At 46.4% G+C, this 17,467-nt stretch overlaps 1 protein-coding gene across 2 annotated transcripts in view; it reads right to left on the bottom strand.

Annotated features, from left to right (window-relative positions):
- Galnt14 (polypeptide N-acetylgalactosaminyltransferase 14) overlaps nt 1-17,467 on the bottom strand; it is a 242,786-nt gene that overhangs the window by 83,594 nt on the left and 141,725 nt on the right. For both annotated transcript variants that reach the window (XM_052186303.1, XM_052186302.1), the window contains exon 2: nt 3,014-3,183. In XM_052186303.1, coding sequence (XP_052042263.1) covers nt 3,014-3,183 — 170 coding nt within the window. The remainder of the gene's footprint in view (nt 1-3,013; nt 3,184-17,467) is intronic.

Below are 17,467 nucleotides of genomic sequence, written 5' to 3'. Positions count from 1 at the left end.
TGCATAGTGTGTGTGTATATATATTTAAATATTAACTAGAAAATAGGTCAACACTGTCTCCATATTTTATTTGACCCTAATAACAACCAGAGTACATGGGATCATTATTGTTATTTTTATCCCCGCTTTTCAAAAGAGAAAAGCAAGGTGTGGAGAGAGTCCATTCATCTTACCAGTTAGCGCAGCCAGGATGGGAAATGGCTGCCAGATCCCAGAGACCCTGTGCTGACCCTCCAGTGACCCTTTACATTGTTCTCAACTTCGGTCTGCTTTACATAGGAGGTCTGTCCTGTCCTCTTGCTGACTGGTGATAAATATTTTCATTTCATCTCTGAAGATTTGGGTAAAAAGCAAGGCCAGATTCACAGCAGTGATCCTCATTGCAGATTTGTCCTCCAGGGGATACATATGGGAAAGATATTTTTGGCAATGACAACTTGGTGTGTGTGGGGAAGGTAGCTATTAGGGTAGGGGGATGCTATTGCCATCTAGTTTTAGAGGCCAGAGAAACTGCTAGAATCTTGAAATGCCCAGGATAACCCCTCAATGAAGAGTTATTGAGCCCAATATGTCAGCAACATTGCTGTTGAAAACTCTTGACCACCATTATCTATGCTAGTCATAGCTGAGGTCGGCAGGCCCCAAGAGTCCCAGGGTGCTATTGGTCTGTGTGGACTAGCTTATGGGGCTGCATCAGGACTCACAGCAGGATTAGGAAACCCGGCTGATGATGATAGCCATAGATAGTTTCCATGAGCAGGAGCTGGATGGGGAGATCCTGTGCCTAGCTAAGGCCTCTCATCGCCCAGTGATCTGAGGCTGAGGGAAGAACACAGGGCTTTTGTGGACAGGCTCTGGGGTTCTTGAGATCACAAGTGTACCACCAGTAGGGGGCAGCACTCTATTAAACTCAGCCTAGGGTTGGATGATCCGGTTGGTTCTTGCTTAAGGCTCTCAAGATGACCTTTGGTCCTAGGTACTCACCCCAATTCTGAGTCTTCTGATATCTAATCTTTGGTACATTTTTTTCCAGATAATATTCCCTGAATCCAGAATTCTCTGAGTAGCACACTTCCAGCTCCTGCAGGGTAAGACTTGCCCTGAGGCAGACATACGGCTAATATTCTTTCCCCTTTTGTCTTCTCAAACAGTATCTGGATTCTACTTCAGTCCTCTCTGCCTTTCCCGCTGCCTTCCTGCCCATCGCAACTCTTTAACAGATGGATCCCTGGGTAGGTACAGAGCAGCCCAGAGCTGGCTGGCAAGCCATACTCTTTGGGGAACAAGCTTGGCTCTTCATTACCTGCCACAAGTCTGGCCTTTGTGCAAACTTTCATTTCTGCTTTGCAGAGAAAAGTGAGAGGGCAGGGCAGAGCTCAGCACACCCACCTGCTTGGTGAGTTGTTGGCACGTCTTCCCGTGGCTAAGGGCAGTTGTGCCTGCTCTCCAAGGCCTCCCACCCAGTTGTTCTAGGGCCTGGTTCCTTTCTAGGGGTCTGGCACCTAGAAACAGGATAAGGAAGCAACTACATGCCTGAGACCTAATGAGGCTTCCCCCAGTCCCTTTAATAGAGCTTCTCTCTTTCCCTTCTCTCCTGATCTCCCACACATAGTTTCTGCTCAAGGAAATATAACTTGATATTTAAATTTTGCTCAAAGAGAAGTAATAGGATAAGGGCTGAGGAATTCAAATAGCAATATTAAAAATAATTTCAATGGGACTCCAACTTTAAGAGAGTTTAGGCCAGTAGGAGGGAGGAGGAGGGGACTCAGGCTATAGGGGACACAGACATTGCTGCTTAGGGGGACTTTCATGGCATCTTATAGGGAGAGTTAAGTTCACAGATGATCAGGGTTAGAAGAAGCCAGACTATCATCCTGTTTGTACCCTTTGCTGTGTTCACGCAGATACCAAGACTCCAGCACTATCCAATAATGAGAGTGACTAACAAGGACTAGCTAAATGTCTCCATGGGACACATGTTGCACAAGACAAGATTTCTAGGCTATGCAGCTCTACTTTGGAAACTGAGTCTGAATGACTTCATATAATAATGCTCAAGAATTACCAACATAATAAGCCTTGATAATTATAAAAGTCCTTTGTATACAAATTCTTTTTCCACAATATGGGAACCCAAAACAACTGAAAAAAAAGAGTTTAAAGTCAATACTCTATACCCTTACACCAACACTAAACACCTTTCCAGTTGAACTGTTTTTGACTCTCTCCACCCAGAGGCCAGTCTGCTATTGGAGGGGGTGCAAGGACAGAATCAGACAACAAATACAAGTCATCTCTCTGTGACTCTTTGGCATGTCTGGGCCAGAGCATGGAGGCTTGGAGGGGAAAATAGTGTTAGGACCCAGTTGCTTTCTCAGACCTCAGCAGCAAGCACAGGAACTAACTACATGGACTGAAGGAGCAATTGGTAAGGAAACAAAGCCTCCATCTTCACAAAGTTCTCTACCTGATTTCTGTTGCCCTCTGAAGCTGTGGTCTTGCTAAGCCATTGGCTACAAATAGGGTATGTGAAACGGCCCCTGGGCAGGTGGACAGGAAACAATTCTAAGTGAAGAGGCCCCTCTGAGTCTCTTCTCACATTGTAAAAATGTGCATGAGGTGCTCTCCTAGTGACAGGAGAGAGCATAGCCTGAATTCCTGAGGGTTTACCCATCATGCCCTTCTGCTTAGAAAGCCAGGCTGGAATGTGAGACTTGGTCAGGAAAATCCAGGTCTAGTTTTTTAGTGTTCTATGAGTATTATAGCATGTATCACCTAGGTTGACCAGCAGGTGAGGCGTCTTAGTCTCTTCAACCTCCCAGTAGAAAGCAGAGTCTTTGGAATGGTTTGTGAACCAGCAGTGTGTAGCACAGAAACTTTACTCCATCCTGCCACCTGCCACAGGTCCTGGCACTGGGCACTATGATCAGTGAGTCCCCAAATCAAGCTCATTGCTAATATATCCTGGCTACAGAGAGGGGTAAGGCACCTATATGGAAGGAGGAGGTACCTCTTATGGCGCGTGTCTGGGACAGCCCGATTGCTGGATATCCGCTCGCTCTCTCGCTGGTTGAAAGCGTACAGCTTGTAGGGATCATCACCGACACGCCACTTTTTGGCATTCAGATACCGCCGCTCATCAAACTGTTCCCACAGGTCATCCCAGTCCGCATCAGAAGGCTGTGTGACATGAATGGAAAGTCTGTGAGAAGGCTCCCCAGCCACCACCAGCTCCCCTCCATCTGTCAGGAACCAACCAGGGACTACGCTTATTCTGGCAATGCTGAGCTCAAACATGGGGCCAGGGGCAGAACATCAGCAAACCCGCCAGCAATAATAATCACATACAGAACAGTGATAATATTGCTACTGCTATCAATCAAACCCCACATGCCAGGTCCAGTTCTAGGACCATTATCTCATAGAATCCTCACACATTTGCTCAGATGTGTCAACTGACAGATATGAACACACTCTTACACAAGCAGGACATTGCCCAAGATGCACACTTAGGGAGCAGCAGGACCTCAGTCTACATTCTAGCACCCCCAACCAGAGAGACCATCTTCCCAGTTTGATGTGAGGATACCTGGTGCACTGGCACAGACCAGGTGGGCCACAACTACTGTCTCCACTGTGCTTCAGGAGAGGCAGTTTCAGGAAGTAAGTCATCAATCCACAATGAAGTGGTCCTTTGTTTCTCCAGCCTAAGAAACTGTAGCCACTCTTAGCAGAAGCATCAACTGGCGAGCCAGTAATAAGTCTACAGTATATGTCTGAGGAGTTCAGAATAAGGAAGGTGACTTCCATGTTCTTGACTTGTTTCATACTTAAATTCTCTGGGCAGAGTAGGGAACAAGGGACCCTAGAAGAGCCACCAGACTGGCAAGTGGCAGGTTTTTAGGCAGAGTTTGGTCTTCTGTAGCCTTCTGACAATAGGGGTGAGACAGTAGAGGGCCCGCCTTCCCATCAGAGCCGATGATGCCTGATCTACCCCATCAGCAACAAAATCACAGCCAAGTCTCTCCAGCCAGCTAGCGGGGCTAAGAATCCAGGCCTCAACTTGGCAGCTGCTTCCTAAAAGCTGTGCCTACTCTCACCATGAGAAAGAGTAGTCTACACCCCCAAATACCCACAACTTACAATTCCATCAAAACCACAAATGCTGTGTATCCAGAAAGAGCTTCTTAATGGCCTCCAGTGGGGTGGCTCCTGCCCTGAGGCTGGCATTGTTACCAAGAAGTTATTCATTCATATGACCCTACTAGTCAGGCCAGAGTCTCACACTGCACAAATCTTAAAGGAGAAGAGACCAGCCACTCGGTCACAGAATGCTAGACTTTGCTGCACACAGGCACCCAAGCAGGAGGTTCACAGAGGGCTTAGTGGCATTTGCACAAGCTCCATGACAGCTAAGAGGGGCTACACCAGTCTACATGCTCATCTCGGGCGCCGCGAAGTCTTATCTGGTAATTGATCTCCCTCTTCCTCTTTGTTATCTCTGTTTGAAACAGCATTTTTCTCTAATAGCATAAAACGAAGCCCTGGAAACCAGTGATTTTTATCCAATGATTGATTTTATTAGTGTCTTATGATACTGCTGCTCCAGAACTTGCTAGAGGGAACTCAGGTAGGCGTGGGAAACCTACAAGCTGTGCCACTCACACAATGACACAGCTTGACAGCTGTCACCTCTGTTGAGAATATCACCCCAGGGTGACCTTGACATCCCATCCTCATGGGAAGGGTGGTGGGACTGTCTCCCATTGGCTCACTACCAGCTTAATTAATTATGATTTTCTAAATAAGTTGAAACCCTCACAGTGCTTTGAGCTAAAGAAGAGGGAGGAAGAGACAGTAGCACATGTCCTAGAAAGATCCCACCTTGTGTATTCACACACACACACACACACACATACACACAATCACACACACACACACACAGAGAGAGAGAGAGAGAGAGAGAGAGAGAGAGACTACAAGATGAGTCCAGCCACATAAGCTCAATGACAATATGTTTTTACAGAGAGAAGGAAGTAGAATACAGCCCATAGAATGAGGGTCAAAGAGTTGGGCCCTGAAGAATGGGTAAGGAATATATAGCAAAGAAAGCCAGATAGAAGGTAGTCCATTCAGGAGTGTGGTAGAGAGTAACAGAATCAACAGTGTGTATATGTGTGCAAGAAGATATAAAGCCAGGCTTGGTAGCACAGACCTCTAATCTCTGTGACCTATGACGCTGGCTGTACCTGTGTGGGGGCCATGATTCAATCCCTAATACTGAAAGAAAGAAGAGAGAAACTGAGAGGGAGGGGGAGAGAGAGAGAGAGAGAGAGAGAGAGAGAGAGAGAGAGAGAGAGTGAGTTTAGAGATTATAAAGAATTTTCTCCTGTACTTATTATAGTGTTTTAAAAATAAGAAAGAAAGAACCAGGATATGTTTGGTAGAAGCACGGTATGGTGAGGTGGGAGGGGTGCCTCTGTGGGTCCAAGCTGAGACATCCCTTCCCCTGGAGGCACCAGCCATACAATGGATATAGTATGGAATACAGTTTATTTAGGGCATGAGGAGGGAAGTTGAGGGAGTAGAGACAGAGAAAGGCAGAGAGAGGGAACAGGAGGAGGATGAGGATGGGGGAGGAGAGGCCAGTTAAGAACACGTGGAGAGAGAGGGGGAAGAGGAATGGGGAGAAAAGGGACAGAGAGGGTAAGAGATTAAGAGGGTAAGAACATCAGAGAGTAAGAGAGTGAGGAGGGTGCAAACAGCCCCTTTTATAGTGAGTCAGGCCTACCTGACTGTTGCCAGGTAACTGTGGGGTGGAGCCTAGAAGGAACGCTAACACTTATGGAGCTGACAAGAGTTGTTGTTGGTCACATCCCCAAAATGTATTTGAAGAAATTCCCGGGAATCCTGTGGCCTAGTTACATTAGTATAAAATTAACCTTTCAAAGGGTGTGCATAAAGAAAAGCTCTAGAAAACATCTGGGCCTTAGAAAGTAGGCCATAGGAAAATTGTCCTGGCTACATATATGGCATGAGATACAAGGAAGAGAATTAATTTTCACAAAATGACCTGTTGGAGAATGACCTTAATCTATCCTGAGGTCTGAACAGGGGTCTCATGGCTGAGCCAGCAGGTGGAGGACCAAGCACCCATTGCAACAATAGGCTAGGGAGAGGGGATACAGCCCACCTCTTGGGCTTAGTTATAGGTTCTACTCCATCTGCATCAAGCAGGGGCGTGGAGCCTTGAGGACGAGAGGTCAGAGGTCACTTGCTCTAACTCTTTTCACCCATAGTACAGCTAAGCATCCTGGGTATCTCTAGCAGACACAATCTTTTTGGAGAAGGTGCTGTGAAGACTCAGCTGGAAGTCTGGCCCCAGAATATAAGAGTAACAGCCAGTCGGCAGGATAATCATATGAATAGTCAGTAGGAGGCAGCCTTGGAGGATTGTAGCTCTCAGGAAATTTAGATACCACAGTATAAAGCTTGCTGGACTGAGGCCCCCTCAAGGGGGCCAGACTGCACTGGGAGTCGACCTTTCCTCCAGGGTCATATGAATATATTATGTAATGGTAAAGGTGTCTTCAAAATGATAGCCAGAATTTTATGTTGTATATGTGTACATAGATTGCCACAGAGTCTTTATATGATCTTCTGCAAGCAGTGGTTTGCCCAAGCCTATCAGCTTTCAGGGGATGAGTCTACTGACTTAATCATCCAGAGACAACAGGAGGTAAAGCACATACTGCATACCTGTGGAAAGCCCTCCATAATGGCGTACTTCCACATTAAATGTTCACTGTCGGATAGCCCATGAAATTCCATGTCCTGGAGTGTCACTTGCCATGTATCATTTTACTTTTTTCTATGTTGTCCTTCTTGGCCATTCTCAGGGAAGGCAGCTCCAGCTCCTCTTAGAATGTTCAGTGTGGAGCCTGACCTGGAAGCCATTGTAGGAGAAGGTTTCCACCGTATTTAGGAACAGCTGCAGGGTCATAAGTGCGTCCAAAGGTCCTTGTCTCTGAGTTCTCATCCCTGATGGAAGCAGGCCATGGTGCCACATGCGTCTTACTGGTGGCAACTGGATGCCTACACCCCTTGCCTCCTCTGCCCTGGTGTAGTAGGTGTGTCCTGTCCTATTTGTGTTATGTAAAGGGCACATCTCAGATTTATCTCTCGAAGCTTCATCATTCCAGAATTCAGACATCAGTAGTCTACTAGGTAGCTCCACTTTATCCTTAGGCAATTTTATGTTCTTCAATGCACTTTTTACCCAAGTCTTGTTTTAAATATTAGAAGGTTTTTGCTTGCCCAAATAATGGCATCAATGCAGTTTCCCATCTGCTTCTTCTAAAATTTTTCTTTTAGGCTTATTTTATTGTGTGTGAATGTTTTGTCTGCATGCATGTGCATATGCCATATGTGTGCCAGTTAAGGTTAAAAGAGGGCATGAGATCCCTGTGAAACTGGAGTTACAGATGGTTGTGAGCCATTGTGTGTGCTCTAGGAGTCAAAACTGGGCCCTTTGCAAGTGCACTTACTGAGCCATCTCTCCAGCTCTAAGTTGCTGATGTTTGAATGTATTCCTCTATTGGATAGGGATTCCCCAGAAAAATAAAACCACTCTGCCTGTGTGTCTGTCTGTCTGTCTCTGCTGCCTGCCTGTCTGTCTCTTTGTGTCAATCCTTGTCTCTCTCTGTCTCTCTTCCTGTATCTCTTTGTCTCTCTCCCTGTCTCTCTTGGTCTCTGTCTCTCTATCTCTCTGTCTCTCTCTCTTCAGTGGAGGAAGGAAGAGAAGTGGTAGATGGAAACCAACGTGTGTTAAGAATAGGTCATGCACTTTAGCAACCCAAGGATGATGGCAGTCTCTGCCAGTTGAATCCCTTCTTTCTGAGGAAGGTAGAGGTCAGTCTTCCATCACTCAAAGTCTCCAACTGACTGACTAAAGCCCACCCACACTTTGCAGTAGACTCTGCTTTACTCAAAGCACAGCAATTTAAATGTTACTGTCATTTAAAACCTACCTTTGAGAAACACCCAGAATAGTATTTGATCAAGTACCTGGACCCTGTGGCTTAGTAAGGTGCATATAAAATTAACCATCCCGGAACCTCTTGTAAAAACCTCAGAGGGACATACTAAGTGGAGAATGCCTGAGTTATTTCAAATCCTCACAGATTTAAAATTTAGTAGGAAATGATAGCCTCTTTTCAAATGAGGAAAATGAGATACGAGGAGAATAAATGATCTGCCCGAGTTCATGGGAGGGGTACATTCTCCAAGCCTAGACCAATCTCCAACTTTTCAACAGACAGTGTTTCTAAGCCCGTTGTAGGGAGCTGGAGCCCCACTTGCTCACAAGCAGGCTGTTCCAGGACCATAGTCTCTGGCTCTCTACACTTCTGCCCTTGGCCAGTTTTGCTTTCAATTCTGTTTCCAATCTATTGTACACTGATCCCAGCACCACCACTGGCCAGATGCTTCCAGGGAACCCTCCTTGCCAAGCAACAAACTACCACCACCCCAGAAATCTTTGATGCCTGTTGAGAGGAGAGGCTAAGGAAGCTAGTCTGCTGTGCTCAGAGCTGTGGTGGTTAAATTCTGAACAAGGGGAAATTTGAAGTTGCCCTTGGGTCAAAGATCTCTGAGAAGTTAAACCTTAGCTCCCAAAAGATGGAAGACTAGGATTCTGATGTAATTAAGTCTAAGAAGGGCATGAAGGAGCATAGATGGGCTACATACTTGACTCCCAGGAGATGGAAATGCACAGCCTAGCAGGGAGAAAACACCTTTCATTTAGACAAGGTTCAGTAAAGTCCAACAAGGTTCCACTAAAGAAGAAATTAAAAAAGAAAGAGAAAAACCACCCCATACACACAAGGAAAAAAAATCACCTCTATTGGCAAAAGCAGCAGAAATCATGAGTACACTGAGATCCTCCAAGGATTCCAGATTCAGGAGTTAACACAGAAAATAACACCTACCTACCTGGAGATCCAATGTAGGCACAACTATAGATAAAATAGGGAATAAAAAGTGACAAAAAAGAAAAGCAAACAAAGCAAAATGGCTAGATAGATCTGACAAAGACAGAACAGAACTTTGAACACTGAATCACATAACCAGTGAAAGTCAGTGTTACACAGAATAATGAGAAATGCATATAGCATACAAAGTTATGTAATAAAAGAACAATTCATTACACTTATGAAGTGGGTTGGCCAGTTCTCATTTTACAAACAAGAAAACTGAGGCTATAGGGTTCACCCAGTTCAAACTCTCGGATAATACCTGTGTGTCCATGTTTTTGCATGCATGCCTGTGTGCGTGGTACATGGTGCATGCATGCATGTGTGGTACATGGTGTATGCATGCCTGCAAGTATGCATGTTGGTATGAGGTTGAATGTAGGGTCTTGTAATCCTCATTTAATACTTTAGCTGTCAATGTTGATGTCTCTTCCATATCACTAGCTATGGTACAAACTGGTCCTTTCCCCTTTCTGTTAGTCAGCCAGTCCCTCATAAAAACATAAGAACATTCCTATGTTCTTACTCAGCCAGGAGCAAGTGACCTTCCTGTGGCAAGGACATCCAGCAGAGGAAAGAGGTACTGCACAATTCTTTGTACCTTCCACACCAGTGATGTGAATCCTAACATGGGGAAGGTTCCAGAAGGAAACACTACCGGGAATATACTCATGCCAATGGTTAGGACAAGCTCCAGCCAAACAGAAGCCAGCTAGCCTTGCTGACCTGACAAAGGAAGAGCTGGAGAATCCTTTTCCCCTACCAGGGGACAGCACATCAATTATGGATTATTAGATCAGATCTTCATTTTCATATTCCCTCCATGTATTATCACCTCTCCTGCTCACTGGAATTCTGTCTTGGGAGTTATTTAATTGATGTGCAGAAATCTAAATTTAATTTATTATGATCTAACTCACTTTAGGAGCCAAATTACCCTGCACTGGAGAAGGATCAAGTCAATATCCCACTTGGCTTTCTATTTATCTTCCATGGGGTTTTCTTTCCTTCTCCTTAGTATTCATTTTATCTCGGGTGCTGGCTGTAAATTTAAATTTTCCTCAGAATTAGGCAATTGCTCCTTCAATGTTATAGCTTAATGGTTAATTTTAATTATAGAAGCCTCACTCTTTAAAGAGCTGATAGACAGAGTGGATATCTAATATAGGAGGAAAGGGCTATTTCTCAGACCAAATGAGATAGCATATAATTCAACAGGGGTGAGTTTAGCCTCCTGTGTCACCTGCTCCGGTTGCTTTAACCTCTTTCAGCCTCGCTGTCCTGGGACCAGCTACTTTCTATAAAGCACAGGTGCTGTGAGTTTCTAACCTCTGAGTTCTTGGAGACAAGCTGACTCCAGACTCCCTCCAACACTGGCTCTTCTTCACATAATTTGGGTCTTTTTTAATCACTGACAAGAGCAATTTCTCTTTACTCTCCCCTCCCATGGCTGTCCACGTATTTGTGCTCTCTGCCCACATTTCAATGGAGTACCACATGGGAATACAATGTTGGGGGAAGCTTCCAGCTTCCAGGAAGTAGAAAACTTCCAGTAATGATTATAATTGCCTGAAAAACCTCCAAATGTGAAATATAATATGATTAGCTGAATGGATAGAAGCCCAGTTTTTGTTTCTGGAACTGGGATGGGAGGGGGGAAAAATCACACAATGTGGACTCTATATGGAGTTTAATTTGCTTACTAATTAGCATGACAGGGGTTGCCAGAAAAGTCAAAATCAGCATGGCAGCAAAGAGGAATGGCTCCTGGCATGTGCCAAGGCCAAAGACGGCAAATGCTGAAGGACCCACTTCCTGCTCTGAGATCCACAAATGCCACCACCAAAAGCTCATCCCAAAGATCCCTTGTGGAGACAGGCATTGCTAGTTCGTTGTCATGTAACTGAGGAATCCATCCCAAGTGCTGATAGACATCAGACAGAGAGTTGGCTCCAATCACAGTGTCTAATACCCATCAGCAACTGGGATCCTTTCTGTACAGAGTCTGACACAGTAAATTGTCCAGAGACTTGAGAAGCCCCTACATCAGGTGGGTTGACCTGTCCATTACAGGAGGTTAGTAGTGGAGAAAAGTATCCACTAGGAGAAGAAGCCAGTGCCTAGGAGAGACCAAGAAGGAATTGAATACAGGGGAAGAGCATGAAGTGGCCTGCAAGGGTAGCCACTATCTGGGTGGAGCTGAACACAGAAACACACTCAGCTGAGTCCTTCTAGGCCTAAGGTCACCGAATCAGAATGGAGATGGCTGTAGAACGCTGGTGCTGTGATTCTCTTTTGGGTATAGAGAATATAAGGGAAAAGGAGTAAGGATTCTCCCGGGATGGCCAGGCGACAAATCCAGAGTAGCCTTCAGCAGGGGTAGAAGGCTAGCCCTTTGAAGATTGCTTCTAGAAGGATTTAAACGTGTAAAAAAAAAAAGAAAGAAAGAAAGAAAGAAAGAAAGAAAGAAAATGAAAATTTGAGTCTCTCGGTGAGGAACGCACTCTCCTCTCCCTTCAAAAGCCAGGCTTCTCTCCCTTCCTGGCTTGCTGCAGAGATCCAGCAGATATCTTAAGGCAGATGTCAGAAAGCCCTTCAGCTGCAAGAAATAGCGTGTGGAGCCAAGCAATTTTCAAGGGGGCCCTGGTGACCCAGAGAGTCTGGTAGAAGTCACAAACGAGAAGAACGGGGGTCACGGGGAACAGAAATAGGAGTGAGTAATGGGGGCTGGGTCTTGTCCTTACCACACACCTGCCTGGTTATGTGGCTTCAAATCTCCCTTTGGGCGAAAGGAAACATGCACGCAGGCTGGCGTTAATGAAATGAAAGGAAAAGGGTCAGGAAAGGCAAAAACAACAGGGAAAGTGCAGAGTGAGAACTGCACCCTCTTGTTCATTCTAACCCAATTTTTCTGGGCAGGAACGCAGGCCAGAGTGTGAATGCCAGGGGACGGTGAGATGGCAAATGCGGACACGTGATCCAGAGACAGAGTTTGATTTTACCCAGCACCTTATCCTACAGGCCAAAGCTGTCCTGAAAACATTTCTCCTTCATCTCTGTGTAGCTATTTTCTCCCTCCATCCCAAGGGCAAAACTTATCTTCCCCCAAACCCGCTTTACAGGACCAAATCAGATCTCAGACATGAGATAAGATATGAAGAGTCACTCACTAAGATGTAATGCATTTGTGACATAGTATTTGTGTCAACATGGCCGCAGTTACGATTATTTCTCCCGGAGACTGAATGCTAATGGAGAGAAAAATGCAATTGCCCTTCTGCCAATTTATGTTTAGCTGCTTCTTCCTTCCCCGTGCCAGAGATGGGGGGTCTCTGACAGCATCTACATGTGACTAAGATATCTCATCTCCCTGTCCAGCTGTGGGGGAGTGGTCATTATTAATGTGAGTCCCTCCTGGGGCTCAAATCTTTATCCCCAAACTTGGGTTGGAGCACGGTGCCGTGCAAATGATAAGACAAGAAACTATTTTAAGAAACTAATATATGAGGTTATTATCCGCTCAGAAGGCTGGAGATAGAGCTTTTGCTAAGTCTTTTTATATACATAGTGTATTAAAAAAAAAAAGACAGAGCTGTGACGGGTGAGTCTGGGGAGAGACGGGAGCAAGCGGCTAGCTGGGCTGGGATTCTGCATCTGTTGAGGGCCAAGGGACCTCTGGGCTTTCTGCGCAGATTCTGGCCCCCTTGCTTCTTGTGATCTTGTCAGCCCCACAGGGTCTTGGTACTTTCTGGAGTCTGCCACCCTGTACAGGTCTACAGCTGTGCTCACCAACAATGTGGTTGATAAGGTTTGTAGCTTCCCAAGTTTCCTTCTAAGTTACTGTCTGGGTGTAAGATTTTGTGTGTGTGTGTGTGTGTGTGTGTGTGTGTGTGTGTGTGTTACTAAGAACTAAATCCTAAGTATCACAAATGTTAAGCAAAAGTTCTACTACAAAGCTATATCCTCAACCCTCACTTTATTATTTTATTTTAGTGTGTGTGTATGCTTGCACATGGCTATATGTACATGTATGTACAGGTATGTCTATTATGTTTTTGAGTCAGAGTCTCATTAAGTTGCTCAGGCCAGTTCTGCACTTACTCTGTAGCCTTGGTTAGACTTAAATCTTCCATCCTTCTGCCTCAGTCTCAGTACCTGGGATTACAGGCCTTCACCACCACACCCAGCAGACTTTCTCTAGTGAGCGAAATCCAGATGAGAAGTTGTGGGAAACCAAGCAAATGGACAGGGTTACAAAAGTGACAGTCTATAATGGGCTGAGTCGCTTACAGGATGATGGCCGAATCCAGGGAATACTTACACAGCATTTTCTGTAGGCTTGGTTCTAATTAAAAATGTCGCTCCTTCAAATATTCAGAATAAGCCTGGGTGGTTACTAGAACCATGTTTTAACGAAGATGCACCTGAGTATTCCGGAGCTAAAGTGATTTTGCTGAAGCCACATAGCAAACAATTCTTATGCCTGCATCTGGCCACAGGTATGTAGACTCCGTACCCACCCTGTCTAGGATCTGTCAAGGCTAGGCTCACCCATTAAGGCAGGTGGGGTTCCTTGGCCAGCACCTGAGTAGGAAGAGTATAACAAGAAGGCAGAGGGAGGAGGCTCGGAGTAGAAGCTCAATTCTTCATGCTTCAGCCAAGACTTTCCTAGAGACACATTTCCTCGGCCCCAGGGCCAAGACCCCTCCTCCCCTGAAACACAGCTCAAAAGAGAGTTTCAGAGTTAAGTGTTCCCTAAGCCCTGTCACTCACTCCCCAAAGGTGACATTAGCAGAAAGCCTCCAGCTCTCAGCTAAGCAGAATCTGTCCCCTCTCTCTGTGTCTCCGAAGGGGAGGATAGATCTCCCCAGATAGAATGTGCAGCAAGGGCTTAGAGCCTAGTGCATTTTCTCCCAGCTCTGTAAATAAGGTGACATCCAGATGGCCTCTGGCTTCTTCAAAACTAGGTCAGTCCCTGAATACGGAGGTGTGGGATGCAGGGAATGACTTTGAAATGACTTTATCTCTCAGGACTCCAGGAGGGCTGCTGGCTGTCTTTTCATAGAAGGGGCTCTTTTTATGTCAAAAGCAGACCCACAGTTCCCAGACAGTATGCCTGCTGAGTCTGGTTGGGGGTGGGATGTCTGTCTCAGGCTAGGGAAAATTTAGTGCTGGGGGTGATACCACAAGTAATAGTGTCAGTCAGCTGAAAAACTGGGAGACGTCTTCATAAGCCTGTCCCAAACACTGGACATCTCCCCAGCACAGCCAAGCCCTTTCCAGGATGTCTCATACGAACTGTCAAAAGAGGATTTATTACACACTGCTTATATAAACAATGTTCTCAGGGGCATTTCTCTCACCTTGGGAAACACCAATAGTTTCTCCCCAAATGACATGGTTGTTACCATCCATCCTTGTCCAACCCCACTGTGACATGGTCCCTTCTGCAATGCCATCCCAACCTGTGGTACGTCGCAGGCTAGAGGGACATTTAAAATGAACCCCCAGTATACTGATTCAAATTCAACGTTTTTCCTGTATAGTCTCTGCCTCTCTGTCTCTCTGTCTCTGTCTGCCCCCCCCCCCCTCCTGGAATGAGACACAGTACCTGGTTCAGTATGCTATTCAGATGCATTGGGAAGAGTAATGACTTCAGTAGGGAAGTTCTGCTTACGCTTGCTTTATAAACAAACTCACTACAAGATTCCTTTGTCCATTAAAAGTAGATTCTGGAGATAGAAACTTTAGCACACAAACAGTGCTCCTTAACTGTATTCGGGGACACGAGGTGATCCCTGTGTCACTGTCCACCCATGTCCTCACCCTTGACTCACAGGAGCAGGAAGACAGAGCTCTGTGGCTTATATCCACTCAATATGTCCTTTCTACTGTGTCTGCTGTGTCTCAGATTCTCAGATTACATGTCTTCTCTGTAAGAGAAGGAATCTGAAGCCAAGAAGGTGAACCCCACCCTTAAATTTCTCAATATTGCTGGGTGGGACTCTCTACAGTGTTTTCTCTTGCTATTCCTCTCAGACCCTCGGGTCTGCTGGAGTATGGGTGTTCTGCTTGAAGCTAGTTTCCTTTCATGAGCCACTCAATACTACCCACGCTCCCCACCCCGAAACCCCCATCCTAACAGTCTCTGGGTCTGTCCAAGAGCCTCTCCCAGCACATTAAACATTAAGGCTTTCCTGGCAGAAACAACGGTTGCATTTTCTTACTGCCTCTGAAATCAAGGCTGGGGAGTAGAGGTGACAGGAGGGCGTGGCGTGTAGGGAAAGTAGGTCATTAGTGGTAAAGACTACAATTTTCAGTTGCTTGTTAATGCTCTGTTTATATGGATTTCTTCAAATGTGACATTTTAATGGCATCCTAATTGTGTGATTACAGTGCAGTTGACACCATCCAGGGAGGGAGGGCATAGAGACTCCGGAGGCCTGCAGGGTAAGGCGGCTCTTATACAAGGTTGGCTGGGGCACCCATTCAGTAATTCTCAGACCAGGATGCTTGAAAGCCTGAACACATTGGCTCCCTAAGGGCCCTCTGCTAAACAAGTGCCATTGGCTCCCAGGAAGCTTTCATATGACTTAGCTCTAGGGCAAAGCCAGTGATCCAGGCTGCAGACACCTCACCTTGGGGCTCACCAGTAAAGGCTGCCCGGACATTTACTCACTCATTCATTTTCTTTACACATGTCGGAAAAAAGTACACATACTTTTTAAAGTTTCTAATATACTTTGAGGGAAGGAAAAGGCCTGTGGATATTCAAAGGCAAAAGAACTAGAGTCATGTTAATGAAAAGGAGGCGACATTAGTTGAGCACCTACTGGTGCCCAGCACTGAGCTACACATTTGGGTTCACCCGTCTTCCCTGATGTCTGAGCACAATTCACTCCCCAGGTAAAGCCCTCTTTCAATGTTCCTGGCCCTTAGCTCCCATGATCCTGTTCTTGGCTCCTCTCCTGACTCAGGCCTCTCTTCTACCTCTTTTGATGTCTTTTTTCTTGGTTTCTTTTGTAACTGTGCCTTCCATAACTGAAGGATCCCAAACAGACCAGATACTTTTTATGAGCTCTGTGTCTATATTAGTCAAAGAGTGCTGGGCAGACCCACCCAAGGCATGCCACTCTGAACAGGTTCCCAGTAAAGATGTAGCACCTCCATGATGCACTCCACATCATGCATCTAAAGCATCATCCTGGATACATTCTTCTTCCTCACGTTCTACTTCCCCGTGCTCACTTGAGTAACCTACCTGATAACTAATCTCCAGATCCTGTTACACTTACCTCCAAACTATGGCTCTATCCTTCCATACAACCACCCCCAACCCCCATGTCTCTGCAACCATCCCACCCACAGTGTTACAATAAGACCCAACTGACGGCAGATTTACAGCGCCTTTCACCACACAGAAGTCACTTCAGAACTCTGCCTTCCACCAGTCACGAGAGACTCGCCTCCATCTTGGTTCTCGGACCCAAGAGAGATCAGACAGACTGAGGTATGCAAACATAACCCGAGGCCAACATCGCGGGGGTCTAAGCCCGATGGGCGTTGGCCTGCACCCAGGCCCTGGGCTGTTGCGGGGGGGCCATCAGGGTGCCAACCCAGCCAGGAGGTTTTTGCCTGGGCCCAGCGTGAGAGCCGCCATATTGACTACAGGACACCAGAGAGCTCTAGCAGGCAAAGCCGGCTAACAGGCATAGTCCGAGGCTAACATAGCAGGGGTCTAGGCCCCAACAGGCCCTGGGCTGACCCCAAGAACTGGGCTGCTCGGTGGGCCATCTGTGTGTCAACCCAGCCAGGAGGTTGTTAGCCCAGCAGACTCTCCTGGCACTTTCAGGGAGCGCATGCGTACACCCACCATCCTGGCCACCTGACAGACCCAATTAACAGTCATAGCCTGAGGGGAACTTTGCTCGGACCTTGGCCTCCCAGGTTTTTGCCTAGACTCAGGGCCTGAGCAGCTAGGCTAGCCTTGTGTGCACCAACCCGGTTGGGAGATCGGCTGCCCAGCAGAGTGATCAGCACACGGAAAAGGTCCCCGCAGCAAACACCCTTCAGCACTCCCTGAAGGAGCAAACAGACACCATCTGGTTCACAGACACAATCTGGGGCAAAGCACACTAGGGCTGCAAGGGCACCCAAGAGGAGGACAGCACATCAGCAGTCTGCTACGGGGGAAACCCAGCAATCCAGTGTTGCAGAAATAGCCCCAGAGCCCATCAGGAGGCCCAAACACCAGCCAGAGACAAGACCAACTAATTCCAGAGAACAAGATGGCAAAGGGCAAACGCAAGAACACTACTAACAGAAATCTAAGCAATATGGCAGCATCTGAACCAAACTCTCCAATATCAGCAAGTCCTGGTTATGCCAACACACCAGAGAAACAAGATTTGGATTTAAAATCACTGGTC

This window comes from Apodemus sylvaticus, chromosome 6, assembly GCF_947179515.1.
Source record: "Apodemus sylvaticus chromosome 6, mApoSyl1.1, whole genome shotgun sequence".
Taxonomy (NCBI): Eukaryota; Metazoa; Chordata; class Mammalia; order Rodentia; family Muridae; genus Apodemus; species Apodemus sylvaticus.
This window is presented reverse-complemented; position numbering and strand designations above follow the sequence as displayed.